The sequence below is a fragment of the Vicia villosa genome, unplaced genomic scaffold, assembly GCF_029867415.1.
Source record: "Vicia villosa cultivar HV-30 ecotype Madison, WI unplaced genomic scaffold, Vvil1.0 ctg.001471F_1_1, whole genome shotgun sequence".
Lineage (NCBI taxonomy): Eukaryota > Viridiplantae > Streptophyta > Magnoliopsida > Fabales > Fabaceae > Vicia > Vicia villosa.
Window position 1 is genome coordinate 51,589 of NW_026705630.1, and position 22,620 is coordinate 74,208.

Genomic DNA, 22,620 nt, shown 5'->3' on the forward strand with positions numbered 1-22,620 from the left:
ATCATATAAAAAAATACTATAAGATGGAGATAATAAAAATGAAATATTAACATTTAAAAATAAAAATTATCTCTCAATTAATAGTAATTGTTGATTAAAATAAAATAGCTACTATGTTGATAATGACCCGTGAAATAAAAAAATAATTTCATGCGATATAAAATATATTTAAAAACAAATGTAAAATAAACAATAATCATGGAAATTTAATTGTATTAAATAATAATAAAAAATCGTGAGATGGAGAAAAAAAATAAAGATATTATCTCTCAAATAAAGACAATGATTGATTAAAATAAAATAGACATTATGTTGATAGTGACCTGTGAGATAATAAATAAATAAATAGAGAAAAAAATTAAAATGAAAGTAAGAAAGTGTGAAAAAAATGTGAGAGAAATTTGAAATTTTAATTAAGATAGAGAAAATGCGTAATGATCGATTAAAAAAAATTAAATATTGAGTTGATAATGGCCCGTGAAATAATTAAATATTTTTGGGATTAATAATTAAATGATCGATTATTAATATTTTTTGCGATAATAGATAAATGTTGAAAAATTAAAATGAAAGTATGGAAAAATGAAATGCGAAAGAAATTTGAAATTTTTAGTAAGATTAAAATTTAAAAATAGATTATTAATATTTTTTGTGATAATAAATAAATTAAGAAAAATTAAAATGAAAGTAAGAAAGTGTGGGAAAATGAAATGTAAAAGAAATTTAAATATGACTTCCATCATCCATGACTTACATGTGATGTCATCATTCATGCAATAAAGTTGTAGGGAAAATGTTATTTAATTCGGACCAATGAAAAGCTAACACTTGGGGCATCCATTCAATAAAGTTGAAAGAGTGAATACTTAATTTGTTAGTTACAAAAATGACCTTTTATTAGTGCAAATAAATTTTGGTGAAAGGGTAATTTAGGCAATTTAGTCAATCTATTATTAATGAATAGATAGTAGAAAAATAGGTTAGAATGATTAAAAGGGAATAAAATCAATAATCAATTAGAATAATTAAAATTCAAAATCAAATATCATTTGATTTAAATTTATGATTATTTTAACCAATTATATAGATTCTCTCCTGAAATAGAGATTACCATCTAAAAGAGAAAAGGAGAACAAAATCTTCAAAATTTTATTTTATGATTTTTTTTTTGATATTTTTTATGACAAAAATGGAAAAATTGAAAAATTAATATTTTTTAAAAATGCTTAAATAATAAATACGAAAATTAACAATTAAAATGATAAAAAAATATTTTTTTTATGATATTTTTTTCAAATAAAATGCCAAATGAAATAAAAGAAATAAAGTTGGAAACAAATTAACTATAAAAAATACGGAAAGCGAGATTCGAACCCAAGACCTTGTACTCGCAAATCTTGCAGTCTTGCCAACTGGACCATGTCACTTATTAGGAAAAATTACATTCGCAAATATATGAGGACAAATTTTAGGGTATGACAATATATATATATATATATATATATATATATATATATATATATATATATATACATATATATAATGGTCCCAAAGATCTAATTCCACATGGAAATGATCTTCCTACCCACGACAGTTTGATCTGACCTAATTTGCTCTCTGGAAAGTATCAAAGGATGATGAATATACTCTACTTAACCCCTAACATTTTTAAACGACTACGAAACTGCCTCAAGAGTGAGACTCGTACAGTCATGTGGTTGCTAGGTCAAGAAATGAATTTGAGATTGCACGAGATCTAATTCCTCCTGAGAAGACTGCACACTACTTCTAACAACAGACATATCATGGTCTTTCATTGCCACGATCCTCACCAACTGAGCCACCTAGTTAGAAAAAGAACCAGAGAGCTTCAAGGGAAGCAAAACATTCTTCATTTCGAAAAGAGAGGTAAAAACTTCTTTTGCCTCATGCAGGTACTTATCATGCTGAAGCTTCGGGTCACGGATGCGGTCTTCCATTCGTTGCTTCTCAATGCGATGTAGTCGGACCAAAAAGCCTTGTAGTGACCGGAAACACAAAGGGCCATAGCAGTCGAAGCGCGCCGGGTATACCTAGCCAGTTTACTTGATTCTTCTTCCAAAGAGGGACCAAAAAGTCTAGCTAAGTAAGTGTAGTTCTCATCCAGATGAATAGGTTATGCATCCCACCAACAAATTATGAGCAATACGACTGAGAAAATTTGATGAAGTTAACAAGTTCTCTAAATCGACATTATTCCTAACTGACATTTTTGATAGTGAGCCTTTTCATAGAGGTCTTTCTCGCTATATAGAAAAAAAATTATTTCCTAGTAGAAAATAGTCCTTAGTCCAATAGTTAGAAAACAGGCCAATACATTTTCCTTCTACTCCATGACCAATACCACAAATTGTATGTAACATGAGCTTTAGGGTTGACGGGGTCACGAGAAAGAACTGATTTTCAAAGGGCGAGAGCTCCGTAAGAGGTTCAAAACCATTAATTGGTTTGAGACAGAGTAATCTCTTATCTGTTGTCTGGGATGTCGAGTCACGAAGACATTTGAAGAGGTGAAGGAAGAGAAACACACAAGGTTTTTCATTCACATGCTCACACCAGTACTAGTATAATCTCATATATGCCAAACATGAAGGGTGGAATTGTGAAGGAGCCATGACCAAATGTTTCAGAACCACTATCATAGAAACAGTGAAAAAAAGACAAAGACCCATGCTGAAGAATGCACATTCATTAAAAGGAATGACACAAGTGCCATACTTGTCGCATATTATTTCCTCTTCAAAGAGAATCATAGTTCCACAGTCAGAAAACAAGCCAACTTCTGTAGAAACACCGTAAAGACCACCTGATTTGGCAAAAACAGAAGCAGTGGAAGAATAAATAGGATCAGAGACTATGATCTCCACCATCACCCTTCTCATTTCTGATTCCTAAACGTAACATGTATTAACGAATATTTTACACTTAATTATAAAATGTAAGATTACTTTTTGATATCATGACATATATTAACCAAAATATCAATTGGACTAATGAGTTTTTATACTTGATTAATCAAAGAGATAGAAAAAGATATGAAAAAGTCAATAAAAAAATAAAAGAAAATGTGTTAACAGTGTATTACATAAGTGTCAAAATAGAAGTATTGTATTAATTACTAGTATTTGGTAGTGACATTATTGTTGTCAAAAAAGAAAGCATAAACAAGTTTATAAAAGTTGACCAGAAAATGGACCACAATAATAATAAAAACAAATGATAAAAATTGACCGAGTCGTGATTATAGTTGATGTGAATGGAATTAGTTGGCGCCAAAATAAATTAGTAAGCAGGTGCGTAATGCCCACGTCGCGTAGACTAGACTTCTCCTTCACTCTTCCCCAAACCAAATAACAGAATTCATCATCTTCTCCCCTTTTCATCATTTTCAATTTCCATTTCACCATGTTGTTGTTCAATTCCAGAATTTCCTTCGCACTTTTCGTATTCTTCGCCTATTTTCCAGGTAACTAACTAACTAACTAATAACTAACTTATTCTCTTTTCTTTTTCGTTCGATTGTGCAATAGAAAAAATGCAAGATATGTGAATGTTGATTTTGTATTGTATAGGGTTGATGTTATGTGCGGTTGTGTCACTGAGTTCAATCGAGATCTTCGATAACCGCGAGTGGCTGAAAACGACTTCAACCGTTTATTTTCTTTGTAAAGGGGAGAACAAGAAGGTGTTTGAAGATGTTAAGAGACCTCATTTCGTTTATGCTTTCAATGGTCAACAATCTTGGCAGGTTAGGTTCTTCTTTTACTTTTTCGTTTTCATGAATGGTCAAAATATCAATGATGCACAAGAACCCAAAGTTTTAGAAACTCAGGGAAAATACTCCCGCTAAATTAAAATGAAGTTGATTTTTATGTTCATTGCAAGCTAGTTTATTCCAGGTTAATCAATCAAGTAATACACATGTTTTAGGGTTTGGTGATAATTGCGATCTATAGATAATTTATATTTTATGATTGATGTCTTATGAATAATTGTTTTGAATTTATAATTAATAGTTTATAATGTATGGTTGATAAACTAATTAAACTGTTTAATAAAATTAGTGATTCAATTAAATGATAAATATAAAGTGTCTTAAAAGAACACTTCTTAATTAATACTACTAAAATGTACAAGTATAAGTAAAATACTTATAATTATAAGGGATAAAAGTGTGTTTTAGTTATAATAATTAGAGTAAAAGTAGAAGAAAAAACATGATAAGCTATAATGTATAAGTTAAAACACTATTTGAAATAGCGTATGAAAAATAAACTATAAATTCGTGATGAAAAAACTGTTATCAAATAGGTCTATCGTCATATGAGCTTATAAATTATATGCTCAAAAATATATTATGTCAAACATAATCTTAAACAGTGTTTGATAAAAAACATTTTTAAACTTATAGCTTATAAGCTCGTATGACAATTTAAATCTAGTATGATGGTGAAAATTTGGTTTTACATACTCAAACCTCTTTGGATTGACTTATTCAGATAATCCAAACTGTTGTAAGAGCTTACAAAAACAATTTATAAAATTTACTGAAATTGTTTAAAAAAAAAAAAAGAATTCTTAGGTTATGAAAACCACTTATACCTAAGCACTTTATATATTGTAAATTTGTTAGAGAAATAACTTATACCTAAGCACTTTATATATTGTAAATTTGTTAGAGAAATAACTTATACCTAAGCACTTGTATAATAAGCTCTTAATAAAATTTATATCCAAACAAGGTGTAAGTGTATCATTCGCATAATAAGTGAAAGTGATATGTATACTGCTATAAGCAGCCATTTGAGTAATTTGCTTAGGAACCTGTCATTCAATCTTCATGTTTGGGTTGCATAATGTATGTGATAGTATTTGAAGCAACTACTGATATTTTGATATGTGTTTCCAGGTTCTAAGTAACTTTTCGAGTATAAAATGCAAGTGGTGTGGACTCTATGAGGAAGACAGCATTACTTCTGGTGATGTTTATGATGAATGGGAATTTTGTCCTTCTGAATTTATTGCACCCCATGGTGAGTATGTCAGGTTCAAAGAAAAGCAGTTCAATGCGACTTTTTTGTGCCCGGATTGTTTATCTCTTGTTCGTGGTGAGTATCTATCCACCATCATACTAGCTAGTTGTTGATGTCATTGAATTAGTTAACAAAACAAATTGTAATCGTGCTCTGCAGTTTCTAACTCTTCTGGTATGCGCGGAAAGCATATAGCAATTCTGGTTTTTCTTGGTGCTCTGGCCTCAATCTTACTGATTCTTGGAGTGATGGGTTTATACAAGTTCTGTCGGAAGAAAAGAAAGGAAGAAAACCAGGCTCGGTTTCTGAAATTACTTGAAAATGGAGATGGCATTGAGGATGATCTAGGTCTTGATAGTTAGTTGATATAATGATAGTAAACAATATATACCTTTTGTACAGAATAGGGTTAACCGTAATGTTTTGCTTATAAGAAAAGATCAAAAATTATATTTCTGGTTTGACATGTAACTATCCCGATTCATAAATTTGTATATACAAAATAGGGCTCCGATGTGGTAATCTGCTCAACAATCTAATAGAAACAATAGAATATGACATCAAGTTTATTGGCATTATGAGTTTGAGCATACTATAGTCACCGAGTTTGAGTTCATGTTTTCCTTTGAGCACACTATAGTCACCTAGTTTGAGTTCATGTTTTCCTTTGAGCACACTATAGTCACCTAGTTTGAGTTCATGTTTTCCTGCTACTCGTGCTTATACCCTGGCCCATGTTGCTACTCAAAAGAAGGCAGCAGTACTTCTGCAATCATAATAATATAAGAGATGTTAACATTAATTTTTCATTAGAATGCATGAGACATAAGCTTAATAATCTTTGTCACTTGTGCCTAATTGTCTTTGAAAGCGGAGAGAAAAAAGGCTTCAACGAACATAGAAGGCACTGTGCAATGATATATCTTTAGAGATGAAACTGGCTGAATCCGAGACACCCTGAACGTTGATTTGGGTGAATTTTGGGTCATTTCTATTGATGTTACTATGTTGGTTTTCCATCTACATCACAGTTTTTATTTGGATGAATTTGGTTATGTTTAGTCTTCTCCATTTCCAATTTTTTGAAGTTACTTTGGAACACTATGCATTTGGGGTTTGATTCAACAAAAAAAAGAGAGAGAAATGTATTTCATACAGCAGGTTGTGTCATGTGGATCTCGGATTAGTGCAAAACTCTTATGTTTAGCATTACACAAACATAAAACCAAAGGGTTTGAGAAGAAACAATTGATAAAACATAAGCTTGCATGTTACTTTTTACGTTATATTTACTATTGCAGCATGAGTTAAAACCGAACTAATAGATATCTTGCTATATTGTAATGAGATTTTGAATCATAACAATTTATGTACTCTGAATCTATCTTAACTATTTGAAGAAACATATCATTCACGATCTATCAAACATAGGGCAGAGCTTATTCTATACACAATAGAATAATGAAAACTAGCCCATTCAAATCAAGTCACATTTATATTTTATGAACAATTTTTCATCTAAGCTTATATTTCCAAGTGATCAAAATTTTGTATTGTGATAGAGAAGAAAAAAGCCAGGCACGCCACACCACACCACAATCGCGATAGCTAAAAGGAAGAACCGTCATATACAATTCTAGAATGGAAGTTGTTGTTTCTTGATCAAATAACACCACGGGCAACATAGTTGTGCTTCAATAACAGTAGAGAATTTATACGGTGCTCGCAAGGCTTTAACACATACATTGTGTGGATAATCCGTTCCATTAAGTACTACATGTAAACCAGTCCCACATTCCATCAAGATATTGGTATCTGAAAGAGTTTCAAGGAATGGCTTCTATTGTAGAAAGTCATTTTCATCATCAAATGGTTTATTCAGTGTACAGTAGTCCCTAATAGTCAGCTCTAGAACTCATATACTTTAACAACTTATAAACAAGAAAACTCTAACCAACAACATGCATGATTAACAAAGGTAAAGACACGAAAAATGACCTTGAGCAATTGAGAATCCAAACTCTAACTAGAAGAACTCTTGATTGATTTGTCAAAACTAAGAAGCTCCTTTGAATTGGAACCATAAACGGCCTTAATTGAGTCTCTGCAGGAACTACAAGGATAAAAAAACAGGGTTGGATAAGAAAGACGGATCTTGAGTAATCTCTTTCAGATGAATAAAATTTCTCAAAAAAGTGATCCAAAAACATCATAAATTGAGAAATGTGAACCTGCAAGCCTCTTTGTTGAAATTCTTCTCTTTAACTCCGAATAACGATTTAAACACCTCAGGCTCCGCACGACAGAAATATGGACGATCTGAACAAGAACGCAAAAAGAACAAATTAAACTGTAAAGCTAACATTCCCACAAGGATATTGAAACATGATAAAATTCAAAACTGAGAGAAATGGTGTGGTTACATACATACCAGAGTAAATGGAACATTTTCGAGTACTCTTTTCATAATGAATACACCATCCATCGGGTCCTATTAAACTATTGTAGAGCTGAAATTCAATTCACATTATAGAATGTTGATATCTCAATTTAAAGAAACAAAACTTAATATATTAACCATGAAGCACAGACACTGAAAATCTGTGACATCAGTAATAATTTGAAAATTTTCACGGTTTGGACACAGACATGTTTTTTCCAGAGGTGTCGGTGCTACAGAGTATATTAAGGATGTTTTGAATTGTTATTGTGAAATATTTGAAAGAGAAGGGTGAAAAGTGACCTCAACATCTGAAGTATTGGTGAAAATCTCTTCGGGAGATGGATAAGAAGGACCTTTTTGAAGCTTACAGCAAGCTCCACAGCCTTCTACACAATGCCATGGCGATTCCTTTTTCTTGCCGCCGCGGAAACCTAAGTTTTGTGGTGGCTTTTGGTCAGTTGTTTTCACGGTAGCTGTCTGCCGATTATGTGCCGCCGAACATATGACTGGTGATATTCGCGGCAGCGTGAGAGCTGCCGTGGTGAGAGACATCGTAATTTCGTAAAGCACCAGTTGATGTGGTTAAGGTTTTATCTTATCCACTTTTTTTTTCTTGTCTGGAACTTGTCGTCTGTGTTGTAAGGGAAGGTGTAGTTGTTGAACTTGAGTTTGATTGTTAAAATATCACATCTGAGTTTTTATTAGACTATTTACAATGGTTTCCAAATCCAACACCCTACTTTTTCACTTTTTATACTCCACATCATCTTCTCTCTCTTCCACCTAATAATTCAACACACATTCAACTTTTACTCACTACAATAGTTTTGTTTAATAAAATTCAACACCCTACTTTACCACCATTCACAACACACTAAAAATTCAAATAGTCACAACAACCAATAGGATTTTGCAAAATATTGTATGTGGCCCCCACTCTCATTCATTCAACATGTTGAATTCTTTCAACACAAAGTAATCCACATCATATTAAACAAGCTATTAAACATACCATTGCAAAAAAATTTCAACACCCCTATTGTACATAGTCTTAGATTAGATTCGAAATGGTTAGTTTGATTGACCACTTCAGTTTTTTTTATTAAAATAATTTTTATAATGTTATTTCTTTTAGAATTATTTTGAAAACGTTTTAAATAAAAACGAGTTTAAATATTTTTTCTAAAGAATCATTTTGAAAAAGCTTTAAATAAAAATGAGTTTAAATAATTTTTTATAAATTATTATTTGAGAATTTCTGATCCCACCCCTTACATCTCCCACGGATCTGATTTGACAAAATTGTCCATCTGTTTTTGTATGTGTCTTTGGAAGCACATTTTTTTTTGTTTAACGTTGTTTTATTCCGTAGATGTACATACAGAAGTTTCCGTAGATGCATCTACGGAAGCATTTGATGTTATATTCACGTCAGACTCTTCTTCTCCCTCATTCTTCACTTTCTCATTCTCCAAAACCCCACTTTCTCTCAAATTCAAAAAATGAACAGCAAGACAAGTTCATTTCTTCCTCTCGAGTTCGGTCGGGAACGTCAAGGTCAACTACTTGTACATTCCAACAAGTTCCAAACTACATTTAATCGGTAAGTTTTTGACGTTTCGAGTTATTTTAGAGTTTTTTAAAATAGAGATTGAATTCGATTTTTAGGTGTAGGAATGATTGAGTAGTGTTAGAAATAAGGTTTAGTTATAGTGTAGGTTCTGTTTAAAGTTCAAAATGGACTATCAATCCATTAAAAGGGATTTTAAATCCTCTACAACAGTGACCAGACGCCATTATTGCGTTTTGAAGGTTTCAGAACCTTCCGTATATGCATCTACGGAAGAGTGGAACGTTGGGTCATTTCGTAGATGCACCTACGGAAGTAACTCATTTTTTCAAATGTAAGACACTTCCGTAGATGTCTACGGAAGGTTCTGTGCTTTCCTTCCTTTTTCTTTATAAGTACCTAGTAACTTACTCGATTTTATTAAATGACAATAAAGACATTATGGTGGACCATCCTGATAGCAGTGTTTTAAAAATCGGACCGGACATCAAACCAGTGTGGGTACTGGGTCACTGGTTTATTGGTCGAACCACTGGGTCATTGGTCGAACCGGATGATTCAGTCTCTACAAAATATAACTAGCACTTAAATTTTTTGAAAATATTATATTATAAAAAAATTCACAAGTTCATAATTTAAATTCAAATTTTACACATAAGTATCACACACAATAAAATAGTACATAATTATAAAATATAATTGCAAACAAAAGTTTAATCGCAACATAATTTAATTGAATAATTTATAACAAAATAATTCCATTATCTACTAAATTTAATTTCAATAAAAGAAAAATTGTTTCAATGTAGGGATCTCCTTCTTCAATATCAAAATCATCGGTAACAACAAAATCAACCGCATCTGCAACAATTTTTTATTTATTTTTATTTTATTTCTTATTTTAATTTTTAATTAAAATAGTCAAAACGATGTTGTTTTAATTTTTTAAAATTAAAAAAACTAAAAAAATTAATTAAAAATGCATTTAAACCGCCGGTTTTCCCGGTTTCAGCGGTTTTGACCGGTTCACACCGGTTCAATGACATTCTCAATCCAGCTATTGAACCAGACCGGTTACCTGGCCGGTTCGACCAGTCCGACCGTCCGGTTCGGTCCGGTTTTTAAAACACTGCCTGATAGGGTTATACATGGGAGGACTGCACAGGCATGCGTGCGATGTGAACGGATGTGTGTAGTATCATAGGTGACGCATGGAGCTACCGTTCTAGGACAGGTACCTGATACACCTGATGTTCCTGCTACACCCGTTCCAACCGGGCCGTCCCCATCCATTCCAGTTGACGGGCCTTCTCCGTCCGTTCTAGTTGAGAGGGGTACTCCATCTACTACTGCATCACGGAGGCCTCGCGATGATGCAGAGGGTGAAGGATAGAAAAACACTTAGAAAGGGGGGGTTTGAATAAGTGTGACTTTAAAAACTTGTAAGATAAAAACAATGAACACAATGATTTTTATCCTGGTTCGTTATTAACGAAACTACTCCAGTCCACCCCCTTAGAGTGATTTACCTCAACTGAGGATTTAATCCACTAAACCAACTGATTACAATGGTTATCCACTTAGAAAACTTCTAAGTCTTCTAGAGTATACATATCACAACTTGATCACTTTAGGAAATCACCACTTAGAAAACTTCTAAGTCTTCTAGAGTCTACTGATCACACTGATCACTCTAGGAATCTTTTACAATCAATGTAAAATAATGTTTACAAGAGTATAGATTGCTTCTTATAAAGCTATAATCACAACAGTGATATTTCTCTTAAGTTCTAAGCTTAACACTCACTAAATATTACAAGAGTTTGTGAGGTTGAAGATGAAGTTCGTGAGCTTTGAATTTGACAGCGTTTTTGTATTTTTCGCAAGATTTCACTTTTCTGCTTCTGATCAGAACTTCTATATGTAGGCGTTTGAGAGAAGATGACCGTTGGGTTGTATTTAATGCTTTGCGTGAATAGTACAACTTTGCATTTAATGTTTCACACTTTTGTCAACTACCTCGAGCCATGCTTTTGCTGCTTTTACTGACTTTGCCTTTTGTAGCTTCTAACGTTCCTTTTGTCAGTCAGAGATTAGACTTAATAGCCTGTCATCTTGTACTTGCTTCTGGACTCATGTTTGTGAATAATAATGTTTGAATATCATAATCAACAGCTTGGTGCAGAGCATCTTCTTGTATTCTGACTTTGAAGAGCTTGAGCGTGATACCATAAGAACTTCAGTGCTTCTACTTCTGACTTCATGTTCTGATTCTGCTTGACCATCTTCTGAAATTACTTGAAAATGGAGATGGCATTGAGGATGATCTAGGTCTTGATAGTTCGTTGATATAATGATAGTAAACAATATATACCTTTTGTACAGAATAGGGTTAACCGTAATGTTTTGCTTATAAGAAAAGATCAAAAATTATTTTTCTGGTTTGACATGTAACTATCCCGATTCATAAATTTGTATATACAAAATAGGGCTCCGATGTAGTAATCTGCTCAACAATCCATTAGAAACAATATAATATGACATCAAAGTTTATTGGCATTATGAGTTAGTTTGAGTTCATTTTTTTCTTTGAGCACACTATAGTCACCTAGTTTGAGCACACTATAACCTGCAAGCCTCTTTGTTGAAATTCTTCTCTTTAACTCCGAATAACGATTTAAACACCTCAGGCTCCGCACGACAGAAATATGGACGATCTGAACAAGAACGCAAAAAGAACAAATTAAACTGTAAAGCTAACATTCCCACAAGGATATTGAAACATGATAAAATTCAAAACTGAGAGAAATGGTGTGGTTACATACATACCAGAGTAAATGGAACATTTTCGAGTACTCTTTTCATAATGAATACACCATCCATCGGGTCCTATTAAACTATTGTAGAGCTGAAATTCAATTCACATTATAGAATGTTGATATATCAATTTAAAGAAACAAAACTTAATATATTAACCATGAAGCACAGACACTGAAAATCTGTGACATCAGTAATAATTTGAAAATTTTCACGGTTTGGACACAGACATGTTTTTTCCAGAGGTGTCGGTGCTACAGAGTATATTAAGGATGTTTTGAATTGTTATTGTGAAATATTTGAAAGAGAAGGGTGAAAAGTGACCTCAACATCTGAAGTATTGGTGAAAATCTCTTCGGGAGATGGATAAGAAGGACCTTTTTGAAGCTTACAGCAAGCTCCACAGCCTTCTACACAATGCCAAGGCGATTCCTTTTTCTTGCCGCCGCGGAAACCTAAGTTTTGTGGTGGCTTTTGGTCAGTTGTTTTCACGGTAGCTGTCTGCCGATTATGTGCCGCAGAACATATGACTGGTGATATTCGCGGCAGCGTGAGAGCTGCCGTGGTGAGAGACATCGTAATTTCGTAAAGCACCAGTTGATGTGGTTAAGGTTTTATCTTATCCACTTTTTTTCTTGTCTGGAACTTGTCGTCTGTGTTGTAAGGGAAGGTGTAGTTGTTGAACTTGAGTTTGATTGTTAAAATATCACATCTGAGTTTTTATTAGATTAGATTCGAAATGGTTAGTTTGATTGACCACTTCAGTTTTTTTTTTTATTAAAATAATTTTTATAATGTTATTTCTTTTTGGTTATAAAAAATTATTTTGAAAACGTTTTAAATAAAAACGAGTTTAAATATTTTTTCTAAAGAATCATTTTGAAAAAGCTTTAAATAAAAATGAGTTTAAATAATTTTTTATAAATTATTATTTGAGAAATTCTGATTCCACCCCTTATATCTCTCACTGTTAGCTGGAGATTTCGTTTGGAGAGAATATTCTTTGAAGAGTTAGAGTTCGGAGAAGAATGGTTTCTGATGACCATTTCTGAGAATAAAAATGGCTCCTGATGGCCATGATTCGAGGATGTTGTTTAAGTTGAAGTAAAAATAATGGAAATTGGAGCTGGTTCGAAGTGAATTGTCTTTAAGACTTAAGCGTTTTTACGAAATACGAAGGGTACTGAAGCTTGGCGTGTTTTCGTAGCATTCTCGGTTTTGATCACGTTGCCACGTATCGAAAGAGAATTCAGGCGGGAGGATTTGAATTTCGAAATAGTCTGTGTAACCGAACAAGGACAGATGACGCCCCAGGGATTCGACGCGTATGCATGTGAGCAATGTGGCGTTTCGCTAGTGTAGGACCGTTAGAGTCGAAATTAGTATAAATAAGGATCTTAATATCAGGATCTAGTGTGTTCATTTTGTACAAATCACTCACAAATCACTCAAGTATCATGTGTTAAGAGAACGAGTTCGCTGAGAAATGTACGTATGACACCACCAATTTAAATACATTTGTATTCATCTTTATTCAAGTATCTTTCCAGTTTCTTTTATATTTCTTTATATTTTAGTCATTTACAGTCTTGCACTTTTATCTTTCGTTTAAGTTTACTTCGAAGCATTTACATTCTGCAATTTACGTTCCTGTACTTTAAGTTTCCTGCAAGTTTATATTTGTTTCATCTTTCGCCTGAGTTATATTTACGTGTATAACAAGGCAATTATCAGTCTTTACATTTCGTTTATTTATTTCTTCTTTCGAAGCCAAACAACTGACAGAATATGAACCAAATTATCACAAAAGACAAGCTTTTTGACTATGTCCTAGGATCAATTTAGTCGATCCTGCGAGTAACCAAAGTATTTTTTTTATAGTTTGGAAGACTAGCGGTTGTTTACCGGAAATCACCGTAAACAAATTGGCACACCCGGTGGGACCGTGTCAAACAGATTGTCATTAATTTGTTGCTTTATTTTGTCTAGAATATATCAAGACCTTGTATGAACCTTAGGAACAGTAAATTAACCAACAACGCGCCACCGATTCATAAACAAAGGTACAACAAGAAAATGGTCAATTCGACCAGTGGAAGGGGAGATCAAGATCCCCCACAAGGGTCAGGAACAGTAGCAGCAAATACTACACATGTTTCGACATCTACATCACAAGAACAGGAAATACCCGTTTCGGGAGGATCTGCGGCTGCAGTTAGTTCCCAAGCCATGCCCGAAAACACATCAGGGCCAACAGGAACGATCCCAATTTCCGGTTCGACCACCATGCCTCAGGTCACAGGCACAAACGAGATGCTTCATTTCTCGACAAGTCAAGTACATTCTCCAAGGCCATTCTCATTTGCATTCGATGGGTGGAGGCCTGGAAACCCTTATGGAATGCCGTATTCTTATATGGTAGGATCTACATATACTGCACCAAATGCCACGACATTTTCGCCTAATACGGGTTCGGTAGGTCGAAGTGCAGAAAATGCAGGCACATCGAGCCAGATGCCTCTCTTAACTACCAACAGTCAAGCAGCGTTTAGGCAAGAAATGGACGTAAGTAACCATGATATGTTAGGTGCTCTTGCCAAAGAAATAGGGTCACTCTTTACCCCATTGGTAGCAAACATGACCAGGACTAACAGGGACAATGTAGAAACCTTCCAAAAAATATCATCACAAATAAATCGAATGGCAGATTTTATGGGAGTTCCACAAACTAGGCGAAGGAATAACCAACCCCCTTATCGAGAGGGTGATCCGGTATTGGAGCCTGTTCAAGATGCGGTTCTTCCGCCTAGACCAACACCCGATGATGCAGTTCCCCCACCTAGACCACCACCAGTTGGAAGAAACCAAGTGATAGATCTGGAGATTCCAAGTCGAAGGACCGACTTTGGTCAACAAGAGATCATCGAAGAGGGTCCCAGATTAAGGGTAGTTGGTAGGAACGAACATCCAGATGAAGTAGTCCACAGGGTTAGGAGAGAAAATATGGCAACAGAGAATAATTTAACTGCCATAATAGAGAGAATTATGGCCAATAATGGCCTTAATACTGGACTTCGACGTCCAAACTACACATCCCCTATAGCAGAATATATTATGCAAACGGAATTGCCAAGAGGTACCAAGGTACCTAAATTCACGAAATTTTCAGGGGACACTAGTGAATCGACCGTAGAACACATAGCCAGGTATTTGACAGAAGCCGGGGATTTAGCGGGCAACGAGGATTTGAGAATTAAATATTTCCCTAGTTCGTTAACAAAAAATGCTTTTACTTGGTTTACTACCTTACCCCCAAATTCCATAGATGCATGGGCACATTTGGAGAGATTGTTCCACGAACAATTCTACATGGGCCAAACCAAGATAAGTCTGAAGGAATTGGCTAGCATCAAGAGGAAGTTCACGGAACCTATAGATGATTATTTAAACAGGTTCCGTTTGTTAAAGTCAAGATGCTTCACAGTTGTCCCAGAACATGAATTAGTCGAAATGGCTGCAGGCGGTCTAGACTATTCAATCAGAAAGAAACTGGATACCCAATACTTAAGGGATATGGCCCAATTGGCAAACAGGGTTCGACAAGTCGAACGACTAAAAGCAGAAAAGGCCAGAGCAAATAAAAGTTACAAGAAGGAGAGGGTAGCGTATATTGAAGCCGAAGACGCTGAGGGCGAACCCTTCGAAGATTCATACAACGTTGAAGAGGTCGAAATAGACCTAGCCGAATTAAAAGAGGCACCACCTTATTCTTGCAAACTACTCACCCCTTCGAATGGAAAAAATCCAGTCGAGAATGATAAAAGCGATAGATTTCCAAAGAAGACTTACACTTTTGACGTCACTAAATGTGACGAAATATTTGATTTACTAGTAAAAGATGGCCAGATGATAGTGCCTCCTAATTCCAAAGTTCCTCCATTAGAACAACAGAAAAAACGAGGCTTTTGTAAATATCATGGTTTTTTAGGCCATAAAACCTCACAATGCTTTCTTTTCAGAATGCTATCAAGGATGGACGTTTGAAATTCGCTGATAAGACAAAGAATCACATGAAGGTTGATGCTGACCCCCTGAATGTTGCTGACACTAACTATGCTGAACCACTCGATGTCAACATGGTAGATGTGTCTGAAACTGATATTGCTGAATGGGAGGTGATTTCATCTGGAAAGCAGGCTACTGAGGGCCTAAATGACGATGCAGCCTTCAATACTGATGTTGAAGAATCTGTCGAAACCAAAAGCAATGAGAATTTGAAGGAAAATACTAGCGAGGCCACTGAAGACCTCAGGGTGAAACTCCAACAGATAAAGATCTCTGAAGCTTCCCCAACAGGTGTCAACATGGTGAATATTAGACAACCTCTATCTGAACTAGAGGAGTTAGAGAAGCGCTTGTTGAGAGAACAAGGGAATGTCAACGTGATAAAGTATCCTCAGAAAGGAGAAAGTTTGAAAGATTATCTTTGGAAGTGTCACGAGAAGAATGCTGGACGGATGATAATGTGTTCAAGGTGTTCGATCATGCTGAATCGAAGGGTCCAAGCTAACTACGAAAGGGCCCAACGAGAAAGGATGGAACAGCCTTGGAGAGGAGGAAACCTATTGCTGAAGGTTTATCCAAGGCCAGAAGAAAGCTTGGTGGGTTTCCTAGTTAGGTGTCACAAGGAAAGGACAGAGATTGTTATGTGTCCCAGGTGTGGGGCAGTCTATGATAACCTTATGGCACAATCATTCGAAAGAACGCTATTCACTTCTGGTAGGGAATCTCAAGGACTCCGTCCCAACATGTATGTGTTCGACAATCGAATGCCATCAAAAAGGCCTGATAGTCCTCATCATAAAGCTCGAAGAGTAACATTCAGACTCCCTACAAACATACCTATGGATAGATGGACACAAGCAGGTGAAAGAAACAACAAGTGGCGAAGTTGGGACCAAGGGGGAAGAACTGCAATGGCCTATAGAAGGCAATTCTAGACCTCGAATCGAGAGATGTACAGGCTGGAGAATTACAAGGGTAAGAATCCTATGTCCAGATCCCAATGGAGAAGACACCAGAGGATGAAGAAGGCCCAGAAGGAATACAAGGAAAAGGAGGTTGGAGAGTCTAGCAGTACCAAAGTCCCAATGCAGGGGGCACGATCAAGCAAACCTCCGGTGGAACGCAAGCTATTCAGTTCTGAAAATGAGAAAGAAGAAGAAAAGATGAACTCCAGTCCTTGGAAAGAGGACGATAGAATGACAAATGATTTCGACTCAGACGGAGTGTCATCTATAAACTTTAATTGCAATGTAGTATCAGTACTTCCTTACGAATTTAACCAAGAAACAGAAGCGGAAGATTGCGAGGAAGCTGATGCAGAAGAGATGGCAAGACACGGACCTGTGTGTTATTATGTGCTAAGCAACGGGGCTGTCGAAGAGCAGAATGCCTTCTTCGAGAGGCCTGACGAAGGCATGAGAAACCATCTGAAACCACTTTACATAAGAGCCAAGATTGAAAATGTTGGCATTAACAAAGTCCTAGTAGATGGGGGGGCAGTAGTGAATCTAATGCCCAGTACATGCTGAAAAGAATTGGTATGTTCGACACTGATATAAGGCCACATAACATGGTCATGTCTAACTACGAAGGAAAAATAGGGCAAACTTTGGGAGTCATCCAAGTGAATTTAACTTTGGGTTCGGTCACAAGGCCAACGATGTTCATGGTGATACCAGCAAAGGCGAATTACAATCTTTTGCTAGGAAGAGAATGGATCCATGGAGTCGCTGCAGTGCCTTCGATAATGCATCAGAGACTAACCATCTGGAGAGAAGATGGTATAGTGGAAAACATTGAAGGAGATCAAAGTTATTACATGGCTGAAGTCAACCAAGTCAACAAGACCAGTTTCGATAGAAATTTGGCCAACATAGGGCCATGCCATGCAGCGGAAGATATATACTCCCCAAATAAGAATGCTTTATACTATTTATCATTACACCCAAATGGATTTCAGTGGAACAGAGAAATAATGGATGGTCCAGATGACACAGAACCTGTCGAGGAACTACCACCAATACGGCCAACTGGCTGGGATGAAGAGGGTAATTATGCCTGAGTCATCCTTCTTCGAAAAGATTTCGGCTTACATAGCCGAGAACAAAAGAAAAGCGGCTCTCGAAGCCGAACTATTAAATATGACTGTTGAAGAAATTCAGAAAGAGGTAGAAGCACTAGGCCCTGGGATACACTTTATCCCTCAACTTCCTGACGACACAGTTCAAGGAGTGAAGGTTTCAGGTGAAGAAATGCATCAAAGGCTGGACGCAATATATGATGAAGAGCCTTTGGGATTCGAGAAAGATCCAATGGCGTCAAACATATAGATGTTGGCTCAGGACCCACTCGAAGAAGTAAATCTTGGAGACAAAAATCAAAAGAGGGTGACATACATCAGTGCAAAGTTAGGGCCAACTTTGAAGTCAAGGGTTATTGCATTACTGAAAGAAAACAAGGATTGTTTCGCCTGGGATTACGATGAAATGCCTGGTTTAGGAAGAGATTTGGTCGAACTGAAGTTGCCTATAAAAGAAGGGAAGAAGCCCATCAAACAGACTCCTAGGAGGTTCACACCAAAGGTTCTCTCGAAAATCAAAACAGAGGTCGAAAGACTTCTCCGTTGCAAATTCATTAGAACTACGAGGTATGTTGAATGGATTGCTAATATTGTACCTGTTATTAAAAAGAATGGTTCATTGAGGGTATGTATAGATTTTCGCGATCTAAATGCAGCAACCCCTAAAGATGAATATCCCATGCCTGTGGCAGAAATGCTAGTAGATTCAGCCGCAGGCTTCGAATACCTAAGTATGTTGGATGGATATTCTCGGTACAACCAAATCTTCATTGCAGAAGAAGATGTGTCCAAAACAGCTTTCCGTTGTCCAGGGGCAATAGGCACCTACGAATGGGTTGTAATGCCTTTTGGTCTGAAAAACCCTGGAGCAACTTATCAAAGAGAAATGAATTCCATATTCCATGATTTTATAGAAACATTTATGCAAGTGTACATAGATGACATTGTTATAAAATCTGTTTCAGATTGCAGTCATCTTGACCATCTGAGCCAATCATTCGAAAGAATGAGGAAACATGGCTTAAAGATGAATCCCCTCAAATGTGCTTTCTTTGTGCAGGCCGGAGATTTCCTGGGCTTCGTAGTCCACAAAAAGGGAATAGAAATCAATCAGAATAAAACAAAGGCTATTATGGAAACAAAGCCTCCATCCACGAAGAAAGAACTACAATCTTTATTGGGAAAGATAAACTTCTTAAGAAGATTTATTTCTAATTTGAGTGGACACACGCAAGCTTTTTCCCCCTTACTTCGACTGAAGCAAGGAAGGTTCGAATGGCATGCTGAGCATCAAGAAGCTTTTGAGAAAATTAAGCAATATTTGATGCATCCACCAATATTGTCTCCCCCAAATGGGAAGAAGCACATGCGACTAGGTAGCATGTTAGCTCAAGAAGATGACAATGGCATCGAAAGAGCCATTTATTGCTTAAGTAGAGTACTCAATGATGCAAAGACTAGGTATAGCGCAATAGAAAAACTCTACCTTTGTTTATATTACTCTTGTATTAAACTCAAGTATTATATAAAGCCAGTTGATGTTTATGTTTCATCTCATTTTGATGTCATTAAACATATGCTATCTAAACCAATATTGCATAGTCGAATTGGCAAATGGGCTTTGGCCCTTACTGAGTACTCTCTAATCTTTCAACCCCTTAAGGCAATGAAAGGACAAATTGTGTCAGATTTCATTGTTGACCATGCAGTGGTTGAGAATCAGCAGCAATACGTAGATTTGAAGCCTTGGAAGTTATACTTCGATGGTTCAACACATAAGGAAGGAAGTAGCGTTGGGATACTCATAATTTCTCCTGATGGAATTCCAACAAAACTCAAACACAAAATTGAAGGCCCGTTATGCTCCAACAACGAAGCTGAGTACGAAGCACTGATCGCTGGACTTGAAGCCTTGTTGGAATTGGGGGCAACCAGAGTCGAAATTAAAGGAGACTTAGAACTAGTGATTAAGCAACTGACGAAAGAATACAAATGTATCAAAGAGAATTTGATCATGTATTTTGTCATAGCAAATAGACTGCTTAAAAAATTCGAGTATGTGGAGTTAAAACACGTCTCAAGGGTGAACAATCAAGAAGAAAATGATTTGGCACAATTAGCCTCAGGATACAGAGTATCAAAGGAAAAACTAGAAGAACTGATCGAAGTGAGAGGCAAAGAAATGGCCACAAAGCTATCTCCAAGTGATCTGGAGAACTCACAATTAGGCTTCGCTAACGAAGAGGAATTTGAAGTTCTAAATATAGACTCCCTAGCAGATACAGATTGGAGGAGTCCAATTGTAAACTACTTGAAAGATCCTTCGACAGATACAGATAGAAAGGTGAAGTATAGAGCCTTATCATACTTCTTGATGGAAAATGAGTTGTTTAAGAAAACCCCTGAGGGAGTTTTACTAAAGTGTCTAGGCGAAGCCGAAGCATACTTGGCACTTTCGAATGTGCACAGTGGGGCATGTGGTGCTCACCAAGCGGGGCACAAAATGAAATGGCTTTTGTTCCGCTATGGAATGTATTGGCCTACCATGTTAAAAGACTGCATAGAGTTTGCAAAAGGATGTCAGGAATGTCAAGAGCACACAAGTATTCAACATGCGTCTGCAAATGAATTAAGTTCAATAATAAAACCATGGCCTTTTAGAGGTTGGGCATTAGACTTAATTGGAGAAATTCGTCCCACATCTTCCAAAGGTCAAAGATATATTTTAGTAGGAATAGACTACTTCACAAAATGGGTCGAAGCGATACCACTAGCCAATGTGGATCAGGAGGCTGTGATTGAGTTTATTCAAAGACACATTTTATACAGATTCGGAATCCCAAAAAGTATAACCACAGATCAGGGATCAGTGTTTACCGGTCGAAAGATGCAAGAATTCGCCAAAGAAATGGGGTTCAAGTTATTTACTTCTACACCTTATTATGCTCAAGCAAATGGACAGGTCAAAGCAGCCAATAAAGTGATAATTGGTCTTATTAAGAAACATGTAGGGAAGAAACCAAAAAATTGGCATAAAACTTTGGACCAGGCATTCTGGGCTTGTCGAACATCACCGAAAGAAGCTACTAATACTACACCTTTCCAGTTGACGTTCGGACACGATACAGTACTCCCAGTTGAGATATACTTGCAATCAGTCTGGATCCAGAGACAAGCAGAAATTCCCCCAAACGTGTATTGGGAAATGATGATGAACGAATTAGTTGATCTGGACGAAGACAGGCTTCGAGCGTTGGAAATGATAAAAAGACAAAAAGAAAAGGTGTCGAGAGCTTACAACAAAAAGGTGAAAGGTAAAACATTTATCAATAATGACTTAGTTTGGAAAGTTATTTTGCCTATAGATCGAAAGAATCAGGCTTTAGGTAAATGGTCTCCGCATTGGGAAGGACCTTTTCGAATCTTAAGAGTATTTTCGAATAATGCGTATGAGATAGAAGAATTGGCAGAAGATCGCAGGATTTTAAGAGTGAATGGGAAGTATTTGAAAAAGATACAAACCAATCATGCACGAAGTAAAAATTGCAAAAACGTAGACATTGAGAATGTGCGTCATTAGCCAAAATGGTGAAGCAAGTGCCAAAATGGCTTTTTACCTAAGCAAGATATGTAATAGATAAACTAAGAAGACAGAACAATGTCAAAATATATTTCATTAATATTAATGGTCAAGAGTACATTCAGTCAAGGAGGTTGCGGTTGCATTGCAAACCAAAGGTACAAAAATGGGGCATATTAGGTATCATCAAAAGAAGCATTTAAAATTATAGACAAAAAAAACCTAGGCCTACAACGCCTCCAACAATGCCTCCAACAATGCACCCTTCAGTTGATCCGTTGCTCCAAACCTTCCAAGGACAACAGGGGCAAACTTTCCGCTTCAAAAAGATCTAAAGATCCTTCCGCGCGCATTCTCCTCACTATCCCCTGTTTGACAAACATATGGGATAACAATCTTCCATAGGGAAGACATGTCGCTATGCCCTGACGAGAGGAGGCAATAGCAATAGCTTTGGCAACCTGTTTGAAAATCAGCAATGGAAAGTTGATTTTTCTTCCCCGTAGAGCACAGAGTATGAACTCCAGATCCTCCACCATGATGCTTTCTTGATCCTCGTTTCGTGGGCAAAAGTTGCCCACTAGAAGTTGATGCCAAATCCTGATAATTTTGGCACTGAAAGGATCATTAGCCATGAGGGCCCTCAAAACGGCAGAGGCGGTCATGGTGAAGGAGTTCTCAACAAAGACTTCTCCGGAATTCTCGCATCTCAGCAATTCAGAGATGGTCGAGGGAGAAATGGTAATGGGGGCTCTTCGAACTTGGGACACGATGGTGGTTCTTCCTTCTGGATCCATCCGGAGGGATGCAAACATCCAGAAATCCGCCAGCATGTTTGGATAAACAGGCCCTTCCAGGATTCCCTGATAAAATTGCAGTTGTTGGTTGGCAAATAGTGCATCAACATTGATATTGTTCTCATCAAACTCTTCTACAGAAAGCTTGAACTCTTTCTTGATAGAAGACCTGATAGTGTTGTAAGTTAGAGGTGTC

At 36.3% G+C, this 22,620-nt stretch overlaps 3 protein-coding genes across 4 annotated transcripts; 1 reads left to right on the plus strand and 2 right to left on the minus strand.

Moving 5' to 3' along the window:
- The first annotated feature begins 3,339 nt into the window (after window positions 1–3,339).
- LOC131635373 (uncharacterized) lies at window positions 3,340–5,650 on the plus strand. The gene is made up of 4 exons (XM_058905988.1): window positions 3,340–3,505; window positions 3,612–3,787; window positions 4,949–5,147; window positions 5,232–5,650. Exons 1-4 carry the CDS (start codon window positions 3,445–3,447, stop codon window positions 5,432–5,434), a joined length of 639 nt encoding a protein of 212 aa, XP_058761971.1. The 5' UTR covers window positions 3,340–3,444; the 3' UTR covers window positions 5,435–5,650.
- On the minus strand, window positions 5,589–8,177 carry LOC131635374 (uncharacterized). 2 transcript variants are annotated; one of them, XM_058905990.1, is made up of 5 exons: window positions 7,816–8,177; window positions 7,504–7,582; window positions 7,304–7,391; window positions 7,071–7,185; window positions 5,589–5,838 (listed from the first exon to the last, which is right to left on the minus strand). In XM_058905990.1, exons 1-4 carry the CDS (start codon window positions 8,065–8,067, stop codon window positions 7,095–7,097), a joined length of 510 nt encoding a protein of 169 aa, XP_058761973.1. In that variant the 5' UTR covers window positions 8,068–8,177; the 3' UTR covers window positions 5,589–5,838; window positions 7,071–7,094. The 2 variants fall into 2 exon arrangements, with proteins under 2 accessions (XP_058761973.1, XP_058761974.1); XM_058905991.1 differs by lacking the exon at window positions 5,589–5,838 and adding an exon at window positions 6,413–6,887.
- A 2,376-nt stretch (window positions 8,178–10,553) lies between these two features.
- LOC131635368 (uncharacterized) lies at window positions 10,554–12,605 on the minus strand. Its single transcript, XM_058905983.1, has 3 exons — window positions 12,227–12,605; window positions 11,915–11,993; window positions 10,554–11,802 (listed from the first exon to the last, which is right to left on the minus strand). The coding sequence occupies exons 1-3, from the start codon at window positions 12,476–12,478 to the stop codon at window positions 11,708–11,710; spliced, it is 426 nt and encodes a 141-aa protein (XP_058761966.1). The 5' UTR covers window positions 12,479–12,605; the 3' UTR covers window positions 10,554–11,707.
- Between the last annotated feature and the right edge of the window lie 10,015 nt (window positions 12,606–22,620).